We start from the raw sequence: 26,873 nt of genomic DNA, 5'->3' as shown, positions 1-26,873 counted from the left end.
GACATTGGGTTGAGTGTTTAGTGCAGACAAAGACCTCCATGTGGAAAACTGAAGTTCTCAGGGTTGTTTATGTTTGGTGGCCTCCTCTGCTTTTGTCTGCCTTGTCTCCTAGCACAGATTCACAGACTCTGACAAGCTAATGAGTCCTCTTCTTCCACAGCTCTTTAGCAGGCCTCAGCCATTTAGTTTGATTATACCCTGCGCTATTTTGGAAAGAAGGGCCCACTCACAGACATCTGGAATGTAACATGATGTCGGACTGGTGATGTTCTAACGCTTCAAAAGAAAAGGGTACACCCTGCTTTTCAGAATGGCAGTAGCCCCCTTTCTAATGTCATGTAACACCTTAGTGGGGAAGAAATCAACTGCACTGGCTAAGAATAGTTAAATTGATCAATGCTATGAGCTATAGCAAATCCATCCCCATAGGCTGTTTTTAGCTTATTCTTGCAAACAAAGGTCCTTGAATAACTTGCTCACACTTGAGCCCAATGCTGTCACTAATCAGGAAAATATCTGAGGATGATTATAGGGATCCAGTGCTGAATATAGTCTATAACCATTCTCCTGGGACGTGCAAATTACTATAATTAAGATAAGATGGGCCCAGACTCAGAGCACCATTGTTTCAAATACGCCCAGATATATTGACTGTGCCCATTACATGCTTGTGTCTTTGGATAACGAAGAAAAGAATCATGTTTGAATTTTCCAAGCAATTGCTTCCTGAATGGAGAAGTTATGCAGCAGTAACACATCTATGCATCCATCCATCACTGAAGGTGTTTGCGTTTTTCACGGCCGTTACTAGTCGTTTTATTTGGATTTTTTTTTTTTTAATTGAATAATTATCGTTGTGAGCTTATTAACTTTGCTACACACCACAGCCACATTAAAGGGATGTGAAATGGATCCCTGTAAAGGAATTCTCTTTTCGCTCTCGAACTACAAAGATGGAGCAGGAAGGGATTTAGATGTCTAGCTCAAGCACGCTTCAGCAAGCAGACACTTGAAAATACAATATCCTACTGTATCTTCACACCTGTGTGTCTGTCTGTGATAAACACACACACACACACACACACACACACACACACACACACACACACACACACACACACACACACACACACACACACACACACACACACACACACACACACACACACACACACACACACACACACACACACACACACACACACACACACACACACACACACACACACACACACACACAGCTCTCAGCACCACCATCTGTGCAGTCAGCTTCCCTTTGTGTCCTATGTCTTTGGCAAACTTATCAAAGTGTATTCTCAAAGTAAGCATCACCTGCATGCCCAGCTGCTTGGCTCTATGCAGTGTGTACATTTATATTGTATATATTAATGTATGTGTGTGTGTATGTTTCTGTGTGTGTGTGTGTGTGTGTGTGTATGTTTCTCTGTGTGTATGTTTCTGTGTGTGTGTGTGTGTGTGTGTGTGTGTGTGTGTGTGTATGTGTGCGTACATGAAAGAGGTAGGATAAAAGATGAAGGCAGGATGCGAGCCAGGCCATGTAAGTGAGTGAGTGAGTGAGTGAGCTGTGCAGACGGATGTGACCTGCATCACAGACACAGCGAACCAGAGTGAGTCAGAGAGAGAGAGAGACAGGAGTGAAGAGAACCTTTGTACTGAGACTTCAAAAGCATTATGGGAACCACAGGGGACCGCCCCCCATCTCCCATCTCCCACCACACACACACACACACACACACACACACACACACACACACACACACACACACACACACACACACACACACACACACACACACACACACACACACACACACACACACACACACACACACACACACACACACACACCCCCTACATTCATCTATAACCCTCCCCATACCATCTCCTCTGCATCCTCAAATCTGATTGGCTGTAACTGGAACATGGAGTCAGCTTCACCTTGACATCAGTAACATGTTGCAGGGAAGGCATGAGGAGCTTGCAACAATACCATTCTACATTACGTACAGTTGAAGATCCAACTGTTTCAGCTCATGTAGGCCTCTATGAGAATCCCTGTTTCACATTATTCATTGTTAAATTAGGACTGGTCTCCATGGTGGCCCGGCAGGACTTTTAGGAAAGTGAGAGTTGCTACAATGACAGTTACCCGGGGCGACTGAGAGGAAGGATGGAGTGATGAGAGGAAAAGAGACAGCAGCAGAGGCAGAGGAGCAGGTCAAGGGCCCACTCTGATCTCCTCCAGTAGTCCAGGTTCACACCTTACTGAGAATATTTATAAGGGGTTGGAAATATTCATGTCAGTTTTTAAACATATGAATATTAAGGTTTGGATTGCAGGCAGTTATGTCTCAAGGATGCAAACAAATACATCATATGCATTAAGTGTGTACACAGGACAATAGGTTAACCCCCTTTAAATACCCTTTAACAAATTAAAGCAGTGTATTATTTAGGAATAAGTTCATGGTTATTAGTGGTAGGCATACACAGGTGATGGCATGTTACTGCAAAAGATGGCTGTAAAATGATTAAAACACTCCTTTTGAATAATATATACCAAACCCATTAGGGGGGCGCTCAAGGTACAAAGTTACTAGTTTGACTTTTCATGTCATGAGGTAGATGAGAGCTGTCAAAGTTGTCTGACTGCCTGCCAGCTAAGCGGTTAACCTAGCAGTCCTCATGCTTATGCATGAAGTGCTCTGAGTGCCGCTTTGCCCCGGGCCTGAGTCTACGCTGGGTTAACTTCCAGCAGGCTGGCTGACCGGCTGACTTTATATTCCTGGAGAGAGTTCACAACATAATGCTGCAGTGCTCCAGTTTGGAAACACTGCCACCACGGGGAATCCAGCTTGTGACGGATGTTTTTGTGTGTGTGTGTGTGTGTGTGTGAAATGCCCACACATCAGTGCTGCAAGTGGCATCTGAACTTTAACATCTCATAGAGCGTGATAGAGTATTCTGCTACTAAAGACCCATCCAATTCATTCATAAAGCGTATGTTTGCTCACAGTAACATGTTGGCCTTTGCCATGTGTAAGTGATTAAAATATGTAAATGTACTTATTACCAATGTGGTGTTGCACTTGACTACATCATATTGAGAGGTGGTTATCTTATTTTCTCTCTATTAATAATGAAGACGAGTACAACACCATCACAAAGTCTGACCTCAATGCTGAAACATATAAACTAATTAACACCTTTCTGACAGTGTCAACGAAAAACCTCAACATTCCAGGCAGCATAAAAATAGATTTCACGTTGTACCTAATGAGATGTAAGTAAAGGTAGAGTCAGTGTTTTTGGAGAAGGCTTGTTTTCAAAATCACTTTTTTAAAGATCAGTGTATATCTACTCTTTTTCTGCTACATGTCCATACTGTGTATGTGCTGATTTTTTTAGTTTTTACATACACAGCCTAGGCTCTGTAAACTGGCCTGTTGCTAGCTACGGTGGGCCCCCCTTTGTCTGCCGGGGCTGTGTATTAACACCAAATATTTTCTTTTTTAGCACACGCACAGTTCGAACAGGTAGAGGATTGTGAGGACATGTTCACTGACTTTGATTAAAAGCAATTTTGACGACAAGAATTCTCCTAAAATTGCTGACTACACCTTTGAGGCCTTTGTTCAATTATGGTTCAGTTTGATGTAGTTTTTTCCTAGAATATTGTGACACAAAACTCAAGTGCAAAAAAAATAACATCTCCATGTTTTGAACACTTCTTCTTATGCTGAATAAAAGGGAATCTCAGAGACGACACAGCGTGTGCTCTGGATTCCTACAACAGTATCTGGGCTGTTGCAGCGCACTATTAATATTCATTTTTCTGCTGAGCTTCTTACAGTGGTTGCTATTTTCTTGTCAAAGAGGAGTTTCCCCACCCCCCCTTCTCTTTTTCCTCTCTTTCTATCCTCCTCTCTCTCTCTCTCTCTCTCTCTCATTCTGCCCGTTATCTCTCACCTCCTCCCCTTTCCCAGCCTCCAACTCACAGGTCTTCTCTCCTGGAAACAGGGTTTGAATGAAGCACATTGGTTTGCATATACGCTATTTTTTCTCACAGACAGAGAACCTAAACATGTCTTGCGTTCCACTCTCTCTCTCTCACACACATACACACACACACACACACACACGCACGCACGCACGCACGCACGCACGCACGCACGCACGCACACACACACACACCTCTTATCAGCACCATTGCTGTTGTTTTGGTTGACTTAAGTGTCTGGCGGTTGCATCACGCTCTGTCTCCATGTTTTGTAAGCTGTAGGCATTGGTACGTTTGGGCTTTTTTTTCAAAGCAAAACTAACTGTGAATACATGTGTAAGGGTCTCTTTGTTGTCACGCTTATTTGGAGCTAATGGAATTTCTGAACGTGAAGAAAGTTGCACGGCTTATTCAGGTCGATGCACATTAATTTCTCTTTGACAATAAGCGGTAAGCTGCGGAAAGCTGATTATACATTGGCTTAGAGCTACCTTAAAAACCATGGACTCACTACATAGGTTTGTCCTTTGATGATAATAAGTAGCAATGAGCTTTCAGAAACGCTCATTAACAAATATTACAGTATATAGACAAAGGTATTAGATATTATGGCTTTACTGCGAGCCATACAATTGCAGGACGGTGAAAGTACAGTTGTGGAAGGCAAAGCAGGTAAACATCTTAAGAAGCTACAATATGGTCAGATCTTTGAGTCAGAGTTGACATTTGTGCAAACTCTGAGAAATTCCATCAAAGCGCTCTTGAGATATTCGCAAGATCATGACCATCTTGACCTTCAAAATCTTAAGAATACATTTTCAAGTCCCAGGTTACCTCAGAAAGCCTTCTTGAGATTGCGTTCATGAGGCGTGAAGTCACACTATCAGTTCATCCTTGACTTGGAGTGGACTTTTGAAGAAAATCGCTCAAAGCTTCCAAGAAATATTGCGCTCACAAGAATGGCACGGATAGACTGACAGACAGACGGACGGACGGACAACCTGATAACATAATGCCACACACACACACACACACACCAACGATGCTAGCAAACACTGGAATTTGGACCCGATCCAAAAACATAAATGACACATTTTTCGGAGACAGTGTGTGTAAACGTGCTTGACACAACGTGAGCTCGTGAGCCTTGTGAAGACAGACATGATCAGCCTTCCAGGACTCTGCAGTTGAAAAGTGCCACCGCTCCTCTGTTACACCACTGACTGATTGACTCTGATGGCGAGCCGCTTCTGGCACTAAATCCAGACGATGCTAACGAGAAAATGGAGCTTGTGGGACATTGAAAAAGGGGACACACTGGAGCTGTCTAGCATTCAACAAACTTGTGCTTCTGTGGCATGCAGACTTGGCATGCTCGAGAGTTTTTATTCAACCATGCCAGCCATTAACCAGGTCACAGTGTACAGTAGTGAGTGTGACAGGAAAGTTTGTGTAGCATTAATGCACTTTGTATGCATGGGCTGCAAGACATTTTGGCATATACTATTGGCAAGTGATGAAGCTATATGAGGTAAGTCGTCCCTGAGTGGGCAAACAACCAACAACAACATCAGGACTTTGGAGGTTCATTCAAATGGAAACGTTGGTTTGACAATGCAATTTTCTGCAGTAAAGGTGTTACCACGGAAACCATGGACCTCTTTAGTCAATCTAGATAATGCCCCAAAAAATGAAATATCCTGTTTACTGTATACTGCCAAGGTCCTGCATACTCACCAGTGTGCACACATACACATACACATACACAACACAGTTGCACTGTCACTAACACACAGGCATCTCAAAGAGCCTGTCAAAAGCAGAGATCACAACTCAGCACAGTACTCCACTCAGTTTCAGACTCGTCTCACAATCTCTTTCCAATGTGGACACACACGCACGCACGCACACACACACACACACACACACACACACACGCACACATGCACATGCACAAACACACACACACACACACACACACACACACACACACACACACACACACACATACACACACACACACACACACACACATTAGAGAGAGAGGGAGAGGGGAGTAGAAGGGACAAAGAGAGCAGAAAAATCGAAATCCAATGAGCAATGAAAACTCAAGATGTGTGGGAAGTAAGAGGGGTTTAGAAATTGGAGAATTTAACAAGAGGCTGAGGGAGGGAGACCAACTATAAAAGAGGTCTGACTCGGAGAGAAACAATGGATCGTCTTGTGTCATAGATTGACACTGAAGATTTTTGAAAAAAATGATCATACAATAACACTTGAAAATAGGATTGAAATGAATCCTTAACAAAGCATCGAATTGAATCCGGCTTGAGAGGACTTTCCAGTTCATTCCATTAAAGTGAGCTCTAACTATTGGGTGGTGAGGGAGAATGGTAGGAGGGGAAGGATGGTAGGTACAAGCTTAAATTCAGAAAAAAGATCTGAGGTAGTTTGGAAGCTTTGACAGTAGAGCTTATAGACGTATATCTTGAGATTAATATTCCTTGTAATGCATGTAGAAATCCATTCAAACATCTGATGTAGCCTAACGTTGTGTTCTTTGCTAGAGAGAAATAACTTCTTAATAAGCACAGACAGAAACGATAAAAGCAAAATCTTCATAAAGCCTTATGGCACTTAATTATGTGCACCTGACCAGTCCAGCGCCACCACACACTGTGACCTCCATAATAAACGTACATTAGAATGAGCACCTTTCTGACGGTGTTATCAGAACAAGCCAATGTATGTATCGTAAAAATAGCAAGTAAGAATTCATGGCACCGCTGTCCTATTGGACTGCCGGTGTGCATCCTACAGTGTAGATACAGTATCACTTACTTTTAGTTATTTATAATGACTGAAAATACAACATTCAGATTTATAATGTTATGATGTTAACAGTAGTGGGCCAGGAAAAGAACCCTGTGGTACACCGCAACTGATTAAACTGTTCGATACCCGCACAGTACTATCAGCCACAGCGGCTTCAGTTTGAGCAATGGGCTGAGCGAAGGACCAATTCCATTCAGACAGGGTCTAAGTCTAGACTGCAGTTAAACTAAGTGGGATCAGAAGAACTACTCACACCAACCTAAACACTCCAAGGACAAGGGCACAATAATGGTCCTCGTAGTTGTTGGATAACGATTTGAAACAAACAGGCTGCATAAACACACAGCTTATACCTGCGGATGAGTGCTTATATCGTTGAGCTCGGAAGTCAGCAAGGCAGCAATTTAAAAGAATTGGATAGCTGGAATGGAGAAGGAGTAGAGAGCACAGGCCCCAAAAATAAAGGAGGGAAGAGCGCTAATGAGTACACTCAGGTTCGCTCAGTTGCTGTGACAACGCGCCGGCTCATTGCTTCAAGCCACAAGACTGCATATCTTATGAATAACACGCACATTCTCACAGACGCACACACACACACACACACACACACACACACACACACACACTGGCGGGTACAGAACACAGTATATCCCCTAAAGCTATTGTCATCTGCATGGAACTGTGGGCGTCCAAAAGCCTATCAGAACACAGCACAATCCATTGGGGGGGAAAAAAGAAAAATGGCACATTCCCATATGTCTGCATGTGTGTCTTTAGTGAAGGCTATCAAATAGGGTATACCGTGACAAAACGCAGTCACAGCTCTTAACCAAATCAATCTCAGGACCACCGTGCTGTGACTGTGCCAGTTGGAGCGAGCTGAATGCTTTTGCCGGAGAGAAAGAAGAAGGAAGAAAAAGGGGCGCACAATGCAGAAAATCTCCCCGCGTCAAGACCTCAGGCGTTCCACAGTGACGGGCCTTCTACACAAACACCAGTGGAATATGTATAGCCTGTTAATGGGCTGCGCATGAAGTTCATTATGGGAAAAGACGTATGAATTTGATTAGATGTGTGAAAAATGGGAAAACTGTCACTCAAGGCGCTTGGCAGGGATTCCTCTCCTTTCCTGTCTTTGCTGTAGTTTTCAAGCCACTAGATAATACTGTCTGTCATTCAGCTCACACATTGGAGTCGGGTTAGACAATACCATGTTATAAATACTGTGAGATGATGGACATTCCAGTGTTTTTGTCATCCTATATACATCACTGTCTGTGCTTACATGAGGCCTTTATAGCAGGACATATTCCATTTGCAATCACAACTTTTGATAGTGCGCTACCGAAGAGCTGATCATAAAACCGTCTGCCATTTGCCAGATGATGCCGATAGGGATGAAATTATAATCCAAACCATAGACATTCCTTAACCTAGAAAGACACTGCACGGTCTTATGTTATCATGCAGTCGGATAGCTCAGTGGGAAACACCACTGACTTTGGTATGGAAAACCAGGGTCCAATTCTTGGTCAGGGTGGGGAAAGCTAAATTCCTCACTACAGCTGTAAGTCTTGAAAATGACATATAATGTACAAAGTGCCTACTGCACGGCCATAACATACAACTTTCACGCTCATACTGCACATTTCAAATGATTCATTGCGAGGTTGGAACTCACCATGAGGCAGGCTCAGTTCTCACCATTGACCGTGTCAATGAGAGAACGGCAGCATTACTTTGTGCAATTCTATAATCAACAGAAAGTATGAAAACACATTAAAAAAAACACCAACAGCCCACTGAGACAGTCAATATTCATTCTGTTCTGCAGTGAAGTCCAGTTTTGTACCATAACAGTGACTGTCAGTGAAGTACAGTTTTAGCCGCATCAGATGAAGCACTACTGCATTAATAATAATGCAAGCTACAGCAAATTAATTTGTGGTAAATACGACTATGGAACGACTCAAACTGTATCGCTTAAAGGTCTGACCTGCCAGAAATGATTTATTTTCATCGTCCTAGTGTCAATCACCCAGACAATTAATCAGGCATTGTGACCCCACCCCCTTATAATCAAATCATCTGACAGAAATTCTGTCCGATTCCAAAATGAGTCTGGGGCTAGAAATCATTATTGATCCATACAGAGTCTGCCTGGCTTTAATTTGACATGTTCTACCAGCGTACAGAAAGCACAGCATGGTCGGGGCCCATAACTCTGTGTGCAGGACCGAGCCTTTGGAATAGTAGAATCCAAGCACACAGCTACAATACAACACTTATTTGAAATTCCTGAGAAAGAGGTTGTATTTCCAACCTGGGATGGCCTTTTCTCATGCATTGCTTATGACTGTGCAGGTAGGAATTGGAATAACAATTCTGTCTCAACATATATCGATTCTTATTCTTTTGTATAGTAGAGCAGCTGCAGATGTTGATGCTGTATTGATTCATTGCAGATTTCAAGGGTCTGGAGGGCTCTTCAACGGAAAGTATTATTGATAAGCACAACCTGTATAATTCCTTAACTTGGGTATTCTACATTACACTGCATTGTTGGTGATGTCTTCAGCTACCTCCAATGATCCCTGCGCAGAAGGTCACAGCTATAAGAGGCCATGCATCTAGATAGGTGTGTGTATGTGTGTGTGTGCATCTACTGCTTGTTACTTTGTTTGCCAGTGGATGCCCTGAGGGCCCGGGTTGACAACACTGATAACCAAGATCAGCTGCTTAACCAATGAACATCCAGCCTAAACAAGTGCACACACACATCACACACACACACACACTTTGTGAGTTTCAGAGAGATGGAGGGAAAAACAGATGTCCCTCTGAGGCTCATATTGAGTCCCGGAGGCAAACTGTCTGCACACATACACACACACACACACACACACACACACACACACACACACACACACACACACACACACACACACACACACACACACACACACACACACACACACACACACACACACACACACACACACACACACACACACACACACACACACACACACACACACACACACACACACACACACACACACACACACACACAAAAACTCAAACTTGTGTGAAAATGTGATTAGTTGTAGGACGGCAACATTGAGAAGATAACCTGAGCGACACAAACACACGTACCTTCCTCAGCAGGTTGCAGATCCTCTCGATGTTCCGCAGTCTCTCCCTCTGTGAGGAGAACAACAGGGAAACGTTACATTTACAACACTGTCGGATTCACAGAACATTTAGTCATTTACCAAGTGTGCCAAGTGTTGTCCTTGGACTGCATTTGGAGTGCTAAGTGCGAAGCGTATTTGAATAGGGGTTTCAATGAATAATTCCGGTAGCCTGTTCATATGTTAACAAACGCGTTGAAAAATAGATGGCTGAATGAATGAATAGACACTCACAGGCAAATACACATTAATACAGCTCGGACGATGTAAGTAAGTTAGGGCGGGAACATCAACACACCATTGTACATTGTATTGACGCAGGACTCCGGTCTGAGTGCTAATATGAGGGAATCCAGGTGGAATGGCCATCAGCTACCACCATTCTTGAGAGGTTGAAAATGTGGATTTTTGATGTAAATGGATGAAGTCAAATATGAAGGGCAGAAAACAAATGCAATGATTGAGGTCACTTTGGAATTGTGTCTCTTGCAAAAGTAGACCTGATTTCACAAACCTTTGGATTGTCTCCACGTTATTTGCATAGCGACCTGCAGTGGCTGTTAGTTATCCCAATGATTATATAACATTTGGGTATTTGAGAGTACCCTCTGCTTGTGTAGTAATAAGCTGCAAAATGCTTAAATCAGCACTCGCCCACAATGCTGACTCTCTAACAGCCGCTGTTTCACCAAAGCTTTTAAAAAATCATCATTAAATATTAACTCCGTTCCTATAGAGGCGCGACGTGGCCTTGACTGGCAGCACCGCGCGTTCCACAGGGGGGCGATGCATAACTCGAGACGCTTATGAATCATATATTGATGCGAGCGCCACGCTGGTTTGCGCCTGTGGACAATCGGTCTATGCCTTCACCTTTGCACTTTATAAGCCAACCACAGATGTCAACCACGAGGCTCCATGGGAACGATAAAATAATACTGAAGCGCATACAGAATACATCAAAGCCGGCATGTCTGAACTGATTTGAAGTAAGCACACACACACACACACACACACACACACACACACACACACACACACACACACACACACACACACACACACACACACACACACACACACACACACACACAAAAAACTAAATAAAAACGGATTCATGCGTGAAAATTTGCTAAAATAATTAGGGGGAGCAAAACACACGTTGCTGCCAATGAACACTGCATATTTGAGTGTTGCTGGTACTCTGCAGTTGTCTATTTACTGACATTTTCTCGCTTGCATACTGAAAACCATGGACGATATCTGCATTTTTGTACCACATACTGTACTGTTGTATGCGTCTAGGCCTGCCGTTTAAGCTTACCTGCATTTTTACAACACTTTTACAACGTCTGCTTAAAGCAGAGTGAAGATAAGCCCACAATTGGGATTTTCTTGTTTGAAAATGTGCCAACGAGAATCTTACTCTGCTGAACTAGTGTGTGTGTGTGTGTGTGTGTGTGTGTGTGTGTGTGTGTGTGTGTGTGTGTGTGTGTGTGTGTGTGTGTGTGTGTGTGTGTGTGTGTGTGTGTGTGTGTGTGTGTGTGTGTGTGTGTGTGTGTGTGAATCAGAGACAGAAGCAGGCACTCACTAGGCAAACGTAGTGTGAGAGATATGCTTAGACAGTCATAATGAACTGTGTGTGTGTGTGTGTTTGTGTGTGTGTGTGTGCATGCGTGTGTGTGTGTGTCTGTGCGTGTGATTGACAGACTGCGTTTGTTGTTGTTAAGGAACTTACAGATTGCTTTCCATTTTTGGATAAGTCACCACACGTCTGTTGGCAGCGCTCAGCTCCTCCTCTATCAGTATGTGTTCATGTTGCACACTAAGAACAGCAGTGCAAAAGTTTGTAAAATATAGTTATATTTGCTTTATTTCCAAGATTGAGTATGGAGAACCACTTGTGTGTCTGCGAAGTGAGTGGAACTTGATAACTGTAACTGAGCTCAGTCTGATTACAGTGAAGCTGGCTAGATAAGCATCCCACTGACTCTTGCTTGTGTTGGAAACGGTAAAGCGTGATGGATTGTATTGTGTGGCTAGGGACAGACAATATTTACTGTCCAATTATTAGGACTGACGATCGGCTCAGGCCCAGCACACTATAAAAGATCACAAGTCATTGAAGCACCATGGCTGGCTAGCTTGTTTCCTGACTGCAACATTCAATGTGACAGGACCAGTTTAGTACTACATCCTATAGCCTACATTAATGCATTATATTCTCTTGTTACACTTCTTAGTATTTTGACATGTAGCAACACTAACTGCCAAGCAACAAACGGACGACAGACACACTTAGCAACTAGCTCATGAACAAAGTGGAGCACTTAGCAGCTAAAGAGCCAGGTATTACCCTCAGGGATTGGTGGAGACCAAAACCGGGCTAAAAGGAGAGTGAATGCTGGACTTACAAACCATACCTTTATGGCAATAACATCAGAGTTTGCAATTGTATGCAAAATTGTCTGTTTGATATATCTGAAGATTGGATGCCCGTTAATTCATCAACAAAAAAAAACAGGGCCTGTGTGCCGAAATATCAGTTCCTAAAATATGCATAGAGGAAGATGTAAACATACATATTTGATTTCTTATTTTTTAAGAAGTGCAGGCTGCCACGGAGGTTTTCCCCACATGAAAATGTTTCATTTATGCCCCACACTCTAAATAATAATGAAGCCAGAGGTTCCTTGGCTAGGAGGCTTCTAACAAGTCTGAGGTAACACCACTGTAACAATGGAGGAGTGGGAGGAGAAAATAAGCGACAGTACGAGGGTGACCACTGAATCATTTTGCATCGTTTATTCATTCCTCCCTGTGCATGTGTGTGTGTGTGTGTGTGTGTGTGTATGTGTGTTGAGACTCCCACTCTCATATCCCCCAAAAATGCCCCATGGGACTTCTACCTCATTTCACAATGGAAACAAAAACAACATATTTTTTTTAACTTATCATTATTTATATGTTTTCAAATGTTGTTTCAAGGCACACAGGAGAGAAGCCCTTTCAGCTGGAAGACACTTTTGACTTTGAAGTGCAATGCACGGCTCAGCTGCATAACAAGGGCGAAAAGGGAATCCGTGATTGGGAGGCGGAACTGTGGAAAAAAAGCGAGTGGTCGGGGGTCAGAATCTGTATTCATTCAGCAGGAAGATAACACAATCCACAAAGTCTTTCATGTGCTTTTTAAAACACTGGAATTCTGACCATCCCTCTGTCCCCGCTATGACCCTATCCTCTGGGCACACATACCCCCATGTATATGTCACACACACATACACACACACACACACACACACACACCACAACAGCCAATTATCTCCACCGCTAATGTCTATTTCTGGTCATGACTGCGCCTCATCAAGTAGGACCGAACCTATTCACTCCTAGACAACACCCCTTCATCTTCTGCAGGGTTTAAACCAAGGAGACAGAGACGTATTCCTCTAAAAGCAGCATTGTGTGTGAGTGTGTTTGTCTGTGTACGTGTACTCACACACTCAAACACACAAAACTGTCTACTCATTAGCAAGCAATTAGGCTGATGGCTCTTTGAAATGTTACTCAGCGAGAACAGGCTTGACAAGCAAGAAGCGGAGACAGAGTATAAACAAGAGTCGGAGGGAGGGAGGGAGGGAGAGAGGGAAGGAGGGGTGGAGGGATGGAGAGAAAGGGCTGGAAAATGAGAAGTGCACGGTGAGGTAGAGGAGCTTTAAAAATTGACCTCTATTCAACCAGGGCAATTAAGAGCAAACTCTTCATTCATGGGAGATTGCATCATGTAAGCATGATTTGACGACGGACAAAAGCGTGTGCGTTCATAATGTTAACGTTCCACTTCCGCTGGTGCAAAAGTGTGTTTAAAACGCTGTGAAATAAATTCCCCCAGCATTTTCGAGCCGAGGAAAAGCTTGAACATAAGCGAGGGAGACAGGCGTGGCACGGCGAGGGAGATGGAGTGATAGGGGGGCGGATGAGGGTTGGCTATAGCAGCTATTAAACTGGGCAAGGCGCTGCTGCCTTTACATACTTGCAATGCACACATCAATAGCACATCTCAAAGTGACGCAAGTGAAAATATAAAGATTCATATTCATTAAACCATTTTGAATGGAAGCAAACTCTCTTCTCATCATCTCATGTCTTAGTGATCCCTCTGATATCAGATGATATCATCACAGCTCCAGGCTTTAGCTTTGTGCCTTTGAAATAAAGCGGTGCGTGCGTGTGAATATATAAGAGTGTGTATCTTCGCTGTCTGCAGACTTTGTGTGTGTGTGTGTGTGTGCACGCCCGTAATGGCCCAACAAGCAACAGATGCCGTGAGTGTGGTAACCACGACACACCGAGCATTGTGGGAAATAATGAAACAAAATGTGTGCAATCATGACAGACATGGACAGTAAAGCGTGAGCATGCAGGGGTAGATATTATTGTAAGTATGTTTTTTCTCACATATAATGAAAAATATTGCATGAATTCACAGGTCTCCATTAAATTGGCTAGAAGCTTGTTGATGTCATTACTAATAGCAAAGCCAGTTGATGTTACTATGACAGCTTAACGTTGATATCTAGACGCTGGTGTATAAAGTATAATTGCCAAATGCCAGACGTCTGCAATAGGAACTTGAGAGGCAAACTGTTCTGTGTTAACTTCATGTCTGACACCTTCTAATTTAGGCAGTTAGAGCTCAAGCGGAAGGTTGTTGTTTGTGCTGTCAAAGATGAATCTGGAGAACTAAAAGGGTTTGCACTGTCAGTTGAAACAAAGACACTGAAAAGAGAAGTATAAAAAAGAAAAGTTTAATTTAGTTTCAAAAAACCAGACAAGAATGTGGTAACGAAATTCCAAACGGATGAAATTATTTCATAAAGGTTTGACCTGGATGGTCGTGCACCCAAACACGCACAAGGATGTAGTCGGGCATACACACTGAGACACATCCATTAAAATATATGAACACACACATACACTATAAGAGAGTACTTTAAACATCAGCAACCAGAGCATCAGCTCCTGCAGCTACGGCAGCCCTACTTTTCTTGGAGTCAACTAAATAAAATTTGAGGAAAAAAACAACTCCATGTGCTGAGACGTTATTCACTTTTCTGTATTATTCCTTCTACACTGTCTGACTACAACCTGCCAATATACAAGGTGTGTGTGAGTGTGTATGTATGTGCAAGAAAGTAATTTTTGTTTTGTTTGTTGTGTGTGTGGAGGACACTGACAGAAAATGCATGTGTGTGTTTGTGTGTGTGTGTGTTTGTGTGTACAATGCAAGATTCCTCCCCAGAGGGGGCAAGCTGACATAAACCGCTAATTAGATGCCTGGTTTCAAGAAAGACACACGGCACAGAGAGAGAGAGAGAGAGAAAGAGACTGAGGAAGGAAGGAAAGCTGGGTGGGAGACATTGGGCAAGAGTTATTGAGAGGTGGAACGAAGGTATCACTTCGGGAAGTGTACAGTATTTCTTTGTGTGTGTGTGTGTGTGTGTGTGTTTGTGAAAGAGAAAGAGAGACAAGGAGATTTATGGCTGGATACGCCATCGCCTTGTCAGATTACAAAGACAGGGAGAATACAGAATAATTTGAAGATATAGTTGAGTTTATTCTTGGCATTACATTATATTCTACATAAAATCCAGTCAAAATAAACTGTAGAACACTAACAGAAATTCCAGTGTGATAATAGTCCAAGTTACAAGTAGGCTACCAATGTTGTAGGGTCAATTTTATCAAAACAGACCGTCGACAGACTTAGCAGCTCAAGAAGGCTAAACTCATGGATGGGACAGACATCTTAAATACATCTTAAATAGCTTATGGTGTTTTGCTAGATCAATGGGGCCTGGGGAAAAAATTGTAGCGAAACCACAACTTTCAGAATGTATCTAATTAATGTAGGCAGCTTACATTTTAGGGCCACATTTCATTTTGACATAGGGCAGCGTCGAGGCATTTCACATCAGAAGCGGGAAGGCAGTGGATGGGTTTAGGATATACGCTGGAGAGTGAGGGGAAGAAAGGAAGAGAAAACGAGATAGAAAACCCTTTTGTACCCATTCCCCTGCTGGATTCTTTGATACTTTTCTGCGTGGCATAAGGATATGCAAATATATGACAAACTATGAATGTGGGGGGAAAATCTGGTCTAACGCACTGTTCTCGAAAAAAACGCCTTTCAAGCGGGAGGAGAAGTTCTTTCATTTGCCTCTTAAGAAAATCCTCATTCATCCGTCGGTCTCAATCTCCCAAACCGTCCTCTTTCACACAGTTTGCAATATTTTTTTTTTGCGTCAGTCTGTCTCCTTCTCCAACTTTTCTTTCTTGCTCTCATGCATAGAAGTCGAAACTCCAGAGTGAGCTATATAGCCTGCAGTCCATGTCTGCTAAGTCAAAGTCACCTCCAAAACTAACTGTTCTGTGCGGTACTGTACTAGCAATGCATTATTAAGAGCCAGCTGTGTTAGTAAAAGCCCAAAAGACCCAGGGGAAAGGGATTAGCAGGGCTGGAATCCATCCTAAAACAACTTCACCGGGGGCAGCTTTCCATGCCGCCCCCCACCCCCCACCTCCCCTGCTAATGTATCTTTTTTTCTCCACCACAACATCTCCTGATTGCTGCTGTGGTAATTTTCAGAAGCAATGGAGCAAAACATATGTCCCTGTTTCTTCACTCTGAGGATTTTTGAGAGAGGCAATCTCTGGATAAAATGAAAGACTGGTTTATATAAAATGTTTGTGTGGGGGAAAAAACCCCACCACATTGGCTTTGTCCAATGGCGCAACTAGACTCGGTCACTGTCAAACTCCCTTGTTCACTCGCATTACACTTACATACATTAATAGTTTATATATACATGGAAAAATGCATTAAATCAGACCCATAGAATACAGCCGTAGTTTAATATGCACTGCACGTCCTACTTGTTTACCAGGTATCAGGAGAGAGTAGAGGGTCTATGTATAATCCTGTGTATTAACCTGTGAATTGACGATTGTTAAAACATGATATTGTGTTAAGCTGGGATTAATGAATGTTTATATTTAAATAGCAGACTGGATACACAGAATCCATACAATTCTAAATCAGGGCACTAGCCTCAATAGGTCTTAATAACATAAGGGATACACTGGTGTGAATACTATAAGCTGTAAGTGGATTGAGTCCGTTTGTGCCTTTCAAGGTGACACTAAAGATGGGCAAAAATACCATTTATGCATATACAATAGGTGGTGAATGGCCTTATCAGATGTATGATGATGTGTTTTCACATGTGGTAGTTGATACAGAGCGGCTAATTACCTTAGGTGTATTTCTGGAAAGCAAAATGATCCAACTATAGATGTAGTCGTGAATTCAGTACAAACTAAAGACCTGAATGTCAATCCTTGAATAATGTTTTTCTTTCAATTAAGAACATTTGCTTACTTTGGATGCTATCATAAAGTCGAAAAGTACAGAAATCTATGCTGTAATATTGTACCCATTATCAAAACTGGGTAATTATTGTCTCAGGAACATGATGACAGGGGAAAAAACTCCCTTTATGAGTGTGTGATGGCTGCCATATCTATAAATACAGTCTCTGTGGCAGTAATCAGAAGTTTGTCATCAATGCAAAACAACTAAGCTTCCCAGGGGTTTCTTGTTGACCGCTTTGATGTCCCCACCGATGTCAAAATCAAACCTGCGTCCTTGCAGCAGTGAAGTTTTAGGATGGCCTGGGCAGACTTCCAACTGAATATGAGCACTGAGTTTCAAGCACAAGTTATGTAGCATGTTTAGCTTCCCTGTGATAATCGGTTGAAGATGGATAGCAAGAACGTTGGCGGTGTTAAAAATGATTTGAAGTTCTAGCAGGAGCAATAAAGTATTTAGATGGCTAAGTTACGCTGGCAGGTTAGGTATGACTTGCATTGGAAAAGACCAACTGTACATGCCATGTTTATCTTTGGTTGTCGCCTTGACTTTATTTATACCTGGGTCTAAGGACTTGTTTGTAAAGAGATGACTCATTCATACTGCATGCTTTGGCCCGCAGCACAATAGGATACTTTTGAGACAGCTAAGTGAACAGGAGGAGGGCGTACAAAACCAGGATGAAACAAGCAACTCCAATTTAAAATTAATGGAGAAAGAAGGGATGGGAGGGACAGAACACAGTGTGGGCTGGAAAAAGAAAGCAACACATAATGTACCCACTGTATGTGTCCATAAGAAAATTGATTTACATTTTTTTCCCCCAATGCAGGGCACCAAATGCCGTCCCACACATACACAACTGGAAAATCATCTAAATCGACATGTAGAGAAAATGTTTGGTGCGAATGAATGGTAAATGGTAAACTGACTCACCTTATATAGCGCTTTTCCCTGTTTTTTTCACAGACTCAAAGTGCTTTACATTGTTTTGTACACATTCACACACACATTCATACATCGATAGCAGCAGCTACCACGCAGGGTGCAAGCTAACTGTCGAGAGAAATTCGGGGTTCAATGTCTTGCCCAAGGACACTTGGACATGTGGCGGGGAAGCGTGGGATCGAACCACCGACCCTGCACTCCAGTAAATGAGTAGGGAGAGCAAACCTACCGCATGAAGTGGATTGCCCTGATCGATCGGCACCTTGAAGTCAGCCTGGAGCTCATCGAAAGCCGTTATCTGTGAGGGGAAGAGAGAAACAAATGATGAGGATTTAATCAATACAGTACAGGGACAACACTGTGAACACATTGAAAGCACACCATCCTCTGATGTGTCTATAGGCCGCACCATACATTATCTCTGTATTGTCTATGCTGCAGAAAATAGCGAGCGCCATTGTTGTCCAAATAAAACGCACCGATGAGCCACAATCAGTACATAATGAAGATGGATGACATGTTTCTCTATCATTATTACAATGTCAATGAATGGGCACTTATTATTTTGAGACGATACACTATGCAACCTCCTGCTGTCGTAAATACTCAAAAGGCCAGCAACACCTGTCCACAGAATAAAACAGTTATCACAACCATTACATGCACAAACTTACAGTTTGACTGGCATGTTCTAATAAAGAGAGCACTAAAAAAAGTGCTCTATTTAAAAAAAAAAAAAAAAAAAAAAAAAAAAGAGATGTGCTAGCAGCTCTGTGATACCACTTGCTAACATCTTTCACAATGTAAGCAGCTGATGTGTTGAAGAGCTTACGTTGATTTGGGGGTTTTTCCAAAGGTTTTGTTGACAAACTATTGTCAAACATATTGAATTCTGCAGACTTCCAGACATCCTCTGTGAACTGGAACCCCGAGAATTGGTGTCATTTGATTCTACATCTCACCCATTGCTGCACTGTGCCAAAGCTTTTAATATTGAAGTGACGTAATCATACTATATTGCCGAGAGAATATGCAACAGCTTCATTGGCGTTGCATGTGTTTCAATGGAAGCGATTGTACTACAAAGACAGAAGCCATTGCTTGACTAGTTGGGCCTCAGGAGGAAAGTATGTGTGCGTATATGAGAGAGAAAGAGAGAGAGAGAGAGAGAGACATTGCAAGAAGAGATATGTCTGAGTCAGTGTATCTGCATATGAGCTAATATGTGTGTCTCCAGTGTGTGCACCATCGGGGATCCCCAAGATATGAAAGCAGCATGATTATATCACTTTGTGTGTGTGTGTGTATTTGTGTGTGTGTGTGTGTGTGTGTGCGCGCGCACAGCGTAAGAACAATCAAATCACTGATTGTGTAAAAATGGTATCCATGCATATAGTGTGCTATACGAGGAAGAAACAGAAGAAAAAGGAGGCATGTGAGCTTGTACTGTACATGTGAATGTGTGCATTAACCCTGTGTGGGGAATTAACATCAGAGAGATGGCAGAGGTTCACACCAATCGCTAGGATATTTCCCTGGGCTCGCCCCCACACTGACAGCCGGCTCTTTACATGTTATTTCCCAGTGGACCCCAACAGTTATCCTGGATCATTGCCTCGCTCGGTTACTGTGTGTCAGCCTCCCCCGGGCTGTTTCTCATGGGTGACGGGAGCACACACACACACACACACACACACACACACACACACACACACACACACACACACACACACACACACACACACACACACACACACACACACACACACACACACACACACACACACACACACACACACACACACACACACAGGTTGTATGGATCCAAGCCTAACAGAGATGCATTGTACATATCCGTTCACAGGAATACACAATTCCACAGAGAAACGTATATAAAATTAGCAGCATATAAACCTTGCCGCCTATACATCCCACATCCCATTTGAACCACATGAGAAAGACATTAGGCAATTTGATGTTCTAAGTGGATGTCGAGCTCAAAGGATCATTCAGATGGTCATTGGCGGGATACGACAAATTGACAACATCTCTACAGTACAGTTTTATGAGGCGAGCAACAATGAACAGTTTGACGAAAATAAAAGGTAACAGCAATAACATTCATCCCTCCATCCATCCATCCATCCATCCATCCATCCATCCATCCATCCATCCATCCATCAATCTTCAGACTAGGTAGCAGAGTAAGCAGGTTAGTCTAGATGTCTTTCTCCCTATGCCCCCCAGCTCTCTCTGGGGCATCCCAAGGCGTTCCTGAAACAGAGATAAGACTTAACCTCCAGCATGTTCAAGGTCTTTTGAATGTCTTCAGATTCCTTCCACATGCCTGGATCTTCTCAACGGGACATAAAAAAAACAACGGATCTATTCTAAGATCCTTCTATATTTCCGTCCACCTATACCATTTGAAGAAAATTAATGTAACCTGTACGTATCCGTTCTCATGCTTTCAGTGTTTACCCAGCACCCCTGGCCATATAGGTGAGCACTGGGATGTTGATTGACAGGTAAATAATGAGATTCCTCTACAGGCCACTCCTTGAAGATCCCCACCATATCACGCAGGAGGGATTTCAGTACCTCATGACACAGGTAGCTTTACAGCCAGGGGCAATAGCTCTGACAAATTGGCCCCAGGTGGTGGTCAGGGCAAGAGTGATCCAAGTATCCCTATGGAGTGGCCACTTTAGAAGGTAGACTTACAGTACTTTAATTGGGCAAACCGAGGCCCCCTGGGAGGGCAGTTTGGGAATACACATGGGGCTCAGGCTGCAAAACCTGAACAGACCATCTTATTAGGGTTGTGCCAAAAAATCAATACAGCAATATATTTTAATGATTATTTTTATGATACGAGTAGAGTTAACTACAATGGCAGGTATCTTCATGGTTTGCTTTATCACACTTGTTTACAATATGTCCAATCATGTGACTAATGTTGTTATTGTTTTTTCAGCCAAGCATCTTTCCCCCCAAAAATCAACCTTCTCGGTGAGTAAAATATTTTTCACTAGCAATAAGGCTTATAATACTAAAGGATAACCCAATTATTAAAATGTGGGTCATATGTTTGCAAGGGAAAATCCACCCTAAAATAGAATTGCATCCCCCTTTGATCTTACACTGCTCAGTCAGCCATGATTAGAGCCAACGCTTGAGTCTCAGTAGCAGACCAGTGGACCAAAACTCAAATCTGTGACGTGCTCAGGGGGTGATTCCTGCTCAGGGTCTGCTGGCAGTGACTACGGCTTCTGTTTTTTGCAAATTTCAGTTTCATTTTCATGTGGAAGTTCACTCCAACAGACTGCTTTGAAGTCAAGGTTGGCCGGCAGTCACAGCAAACAAACTGGCACCCTCCGCTTGGCGCCAGAGAACTCGGCGTAAACAATGGGGGTTTTCAATGCAGACTGTGGCTGAAAATGGACTGCCACCTTGGTGTGTGTCTGCAAGCGGATAAAAGAGGGGAACAGAGAAATTGCTGTAGCCTAATGTGTTGCGCTAAAGTGTGGGGATGTAGAATAGTGCTCATTTTCACTGTCTTTTAGTCAGTTGAAGCTATTGCAAACCAAAAACATGCTTTTCCCACTAAGCAGCCTTCAAGGCATTCATATGGAAATAACAAGATTACAGAACAACGGCCACAGCAGTCAAAAGGAACCTCCACTCTCATGTGAAAGACTACAAGGTCCACTTTAAATTATTCATTGGGATTTAAAACCCCGTCAATATGGGTTAATTTTCTGGACAACCACTCCTCATCAACCTCCGACGCGCAATTTAGAACCTGATGAAGCCTGTGCCAAACTCTAAGTCTAATATGCGTCAGCCAATTGACATGTGAGCGGTGCTGGACTTATTTCATGCAATCTGTTGCTGAAATAACCGACAGGCATGGTGCGAAGTTCATAACACAAGCTCGTCAATTTCCCCAAGAGGTGCATTACATTTGCATCTCATCTCAGACAAAGAGTAAAATGCACTGCCTAGCTAACCAAGAATAGTACAAGTTCTCATGTGACTATTCTTTACTGCTTGTGATTCATTTTTTTTCCAGTAGCGGCAGGTTTAGTTAAGCATAACGGCAATAAAAAATGTCCAGCGTAGTTTGGATGCCTTACAAACCGATGTATATGCATGGATTCCCGCTGTGGGAAAGATTGCCTGCTTCCCATATTGATGTTGTTTTTGAAAAGTGGAGCAAAGACTCAGGCTTCTCCATTGCTGGAGTTGGTAACCTTCTAGGACTGTTATGTGTAAAACATCAAAACATCCCCCTTCTCCTGTAGACTTCCCAGAGGTCACTGGCTGCCCATTTGCTGGGGACTTGGCTTGTGTTTTAATCGCTAACACGCTCCCGTCAGTGTGGGGCCTGTATCTGTGCTGAACACCTTGGCAAGGGGGAGACAGCTGGAGGAGGCAGTTCTCTCTGATGCTAATAAACATTGCTGGCACCGTTAGCCCCCCCTCACCCCCCTCCCCCCCCTCCCCATTCCCTTCCCTCACTGTGACGAGATCAAATGAAACAAATCTCTTCCTCCCAGAAAAATATTCATATATCAGCATTCCGTACGCATGATTCAGCTCTCAGCACTTTCTTCAAGGCACCACCTCAGCCAACTGCAAAAACACATTTGTGTACGGTTAAAAAAAAAAACAGGCTGGTTTAACCACCCACAAAATGATACTGTATAGTGACATTTCCTGCAGGACAATGTATGCATTTGTCCTAAAATCAATGGCGGGGAGTTACTTAACCGTGGAAACATTGATTGAAACAGCACATGCTTCCTTAACCTTAGGCTGCAGGCTGTAAGCAAAACAACATTTAGTGATACACAATCTAACTCCATCTTCCAACGAATTATAAGTGAAAGAGCCGAATATCTGTCTTTACTCCAATTAATACAAAATGAATAAATGTACAAACCAACTGGTAATTCATTGTCCTCGCATCTAAAGAACAGACCAACACTGATACCATATGTGACAATGTTTCAAATGACTATGTGTAGTATGATAAGGGTTGTCCTAGTGACAAACCCAAGAATAATTCTCACCCAAGTCTAAGTCTATGGAGCATTTTGGCTCTCATCTGCCTCTTTTCTAAGCACTTCAGGTAGAGCTTTTCTCTAAAAACACTCAGATAAACCCAAAGTTATAATTCACATTTATTGGGTGGGCAAAATATATATAAAAAAGTAAAGCAAGTAAAAACTGCATATTTTTTCAAACCAAACGCTTATGTCGAAAAAAAAGGAAGGGAGGATCAACACTATAATCCGACAGTGTGTGTGTGTGTGTGTGTGTGTGTGTGTGTGTGTGTGTGTGTGTGTGTGTGTGTGTGTGTGTGTGTGTGCAGTGTGCAGTAGAACAATAGAAAAACAGTGGAGTCAGGATGATGGATGAGGAGCCCGCAGGGGTTAATGAACATAGATCGATGCTGAGCCAACCCGACTATACACTGAACGCCACCTCCATTATAGCCTCCGGTGCCTGCTGCCACAAAGCCCTGTTGACTGTTTGCCTCATTGAGATCACGATCAATTGTATCACATATGCATTTCCTCACCCCTGATGTCTTACTAGGGGCACCTTGAGCATGAGCTACTTCCTAGTCTGTAGCCTGCAGTTCAGGGGAGTGTTGTGGGAAAGTCACCATGGCTCTGCTGCTACAAATGCTTTTACCCAAGGGGAACTGAATTAAATTATTTCTGTTCTGTCATTTCTAGATGTTAACCACACATCATTACCCACTTTCCACACATCCTTTTGTAATATACGTAGTACTAAAATATATCCTGACATTTTAAAGGCCACAGTGGTGCTTTGTCCACGAAAAATATGTCCAATGCGGAAACACTTCCTCATCCACTTGTCCACACAAGCTACACAGGAGGATAACGTCTTCATAGTTTTTCATTTTTCTTTTAAAAATTTCTTATTTTAAATTAAAAAAAGGCACAGCATCATCCGCTGTCAATTGATCAAAATATCAGAGATGTGGAGGACGTGACTCCTGAGGCCACGCTATAAGGTGTCATCGTTACCAAACTTCAGAAGTCACTTTCAATGCAGTGTTGATCTAACCATCGGAAATGGTGGCAACAAACTATTAAAATGAGCCTGCAGTTATCAGAAAATCCCTGTAAAATGAATCAGCACTAGGGAGGTTGCTTGCATTAAACTGCCAGCGTCAACTCAACTTTGTACCGGTGTCCAAACGTCTAGTGATAATCGTTATTCTGTATGAGACTCAAATTGGCACGCAATGCATTAGACAAAGTATAGTGTACTACTGAACGCTAACTACCGTTATACATTCCACAGACAGCTATACAAATCTGAACTATGTTGTAACCTGACATACTATATGGTCCGCTACATTGATTTTCCTCATATAGTGTATAATAAATATTGAATGATTACATTATTTCACAAACAGGCGGTAGAACATGAGGTGAAACGCTGATTGTACTTCATCTTTATTTCATTGCTGTTATTAAGACATGAATAATCCAAGAGGAAGACGGTGCGAACTGTGAGTGCCCTCGTAAAACGCAAAAGCCTCACTTCGCTGTCACTTCTGTTCTCCCTGTCTCCGGTTAATTATTTTCTTCTTGATCTCTTCATCTGTTTTTTCTGCCTTTGTTTACCCCATTACGTCATGTGCTCATCTCCCGGAAAAGCTTGATCAATCTCAGGACTTTTTTTCAGGGAAACTTCCGCCCTTTCACGCACAGAAATGTCATTGTCATCACCCCTGTGTAACTTTGATCTCTCTATCTGTATGTGAATGCATGCGTATACTGGCAGCTTTTACATCTGCCTATTCCTTTTCATGCCCGGTCCTTATGGTGTCTTGTGCGCCAGTCATCTGTCTAGCAATTCGATATAGCCTGGTTTGAAGAAGACAAATCTGTTGTGTGTCTCTGGCCTTTCCACCCTTTCTCCTAAATCATCCCATCACTCCATCCGCTCGTGTCATTCCTATTCCTCTTCCGCAGACTTTTGCCTCATCCCTCTTTTCACCTTATTCCTCCTGTGACTTTGTCTGGGTGTTTCATGCAACAGTAGGCGCCTAAGGCGGTGCAAATCACGGAAACAAGCTTATAGGCCTCCGGCAGGCTGAAGACAAAAGTAGCATGCTCGGCTAAATATCGCTCTGAGTTCATCTTTTCTATCACACCTTCGCATGTGTGTCTCAAACAAAGGCCGCCGCGTGTCTTCCTCGTTGCCCGGGGACAACATTATCTTCATACAACACAGAACATACATGTAGTACAAAAACATATGATCACATACATGTTTTGCCATTTCGGAATGAATGAAATTAATGAATGAATTACATTTTGTGTCACTTTTTATCTACTGTAACGGTGGCACTAACCACTTCAATCGATATCGATTCACCCCGTCCCCATGATAATTTTACCCCTACCCTCGGGCAAGTTTTGACATTCCGTAGAAAACACAAACTTTTTTAAATGAGTAATTCTTCTAAAACCATAATAATGATATAACCTGTTTTACATTGTTGTGGTAAATCAAATCCTGTACATTTCATCTCTCTTTCTCCACTGTTCCAACACCCTTATCTACCCTCTCCTTCCCGCACATAGCAACCCGACAAAAAAAGAACACAACTTGTTTGGCTCCATGATCAGAGCGCCATAGAGACACTAACAGATGAGAGAGGGCATTATGGGTGTTTAGTGTTAGCGGTTATTCACACGACACCTGTTGAACCTGTGAATGGCCCGTACTTGTGATAATCTCAGTGTGATGTAAAGTCACGCTCGGCTTGAAAGCGAAGCTAAGCGCCGCGGTGCTAGCTGAGTGCGCTAAATCCTGTGTCTTGTCTCTTCTGTGTTATTGAAACCAGCTTTTCCTTGTGTGAGTTTAATTTGAGAGAATATATGTAAGGGAGGAGAAAAAGGGAGAGGGTGAAAAGAAAAGAGGTTTTGGAATAAAAGCATTTTCTTCTTTGCTGTCAAGGCTATATTAATGTACAAGAAGGGCCCGAGGCAAAAATGAACAAGTCCCAGTTGATATCTATCTTCAATCCTCCCACTCTGCAATGTGTGTATATACTGTATCGTGTTGCCTTTAAGTACCCACGTTAGGCACAGTGCAAAGACTACATGAGCAAAACAACGCCCAGAAAGAAACCAGTACTGTTGTGCAGGAATATAACTCTGCCACTTTTTTTGTTTGTTTGTGATAATCTAATTATTTAGAGGTAAAAAATACAAGACGCAGCATAAAGCACTGAATATAAATACGTACAGTATGTTAATACATTGAATGAATTGTAGCCATTGGAGGGGTCATCCTGGTGAATTAAAGGTAACTTAATGCTAATCTTCAGGTCCAAAGTTGTAATTTTGGTTTCTACTAGAAGTGTCCAAAACGACCTTCATAT

The 26,873-nt window shown here is 42.6% G+C and overlaps 1 protein-coding gene across 1 annotated transcript in view; it reads right to left on the bottom strand.

The window, feature by feature from the left end:
* The window catches only part of cnih3 (cornichon family AMPA receptor auxiliary protein 3), a gene marked incomplete at both ends in the record, with an annotated part of 53,346 nt that overhangs the window by 21,642 nt on the left and 4,831 nt on the right, over positions 1-26,873 (bottom strand). The window contains 2 exons of the mRNA XM_080048418.1: positions 10,013-10,060; positions 18,660-18,728. Coding sequence (XP_079904544.1) covers positions 10,013-10,060; positions 18,660-18,728 — 117 coding nt within the window. The remainder of the gene's footprint in view (positions 1-10,012; positions 10,061-18,659; positions 18,729-26,873) is intronic.

The sequence above is a fragment of the Ammodytes marinus genome, assembly GCF_949987685.1.
Source record: "Ammodytes marinus genome assembly, chromosome: 19".
NCBI classification, from domain to species: Eukaryota; Metazoa; Chordata; class Actinopteri; order Uranoscopiformes; family Ammodytidae; genus Ammodytes; species Ammodytes marinus.
The sequence above is the reverse complement of the archived record's forward strand: the minus strand, read 5'-3'. Positions and strand labels throughout refer to the sequence as shown.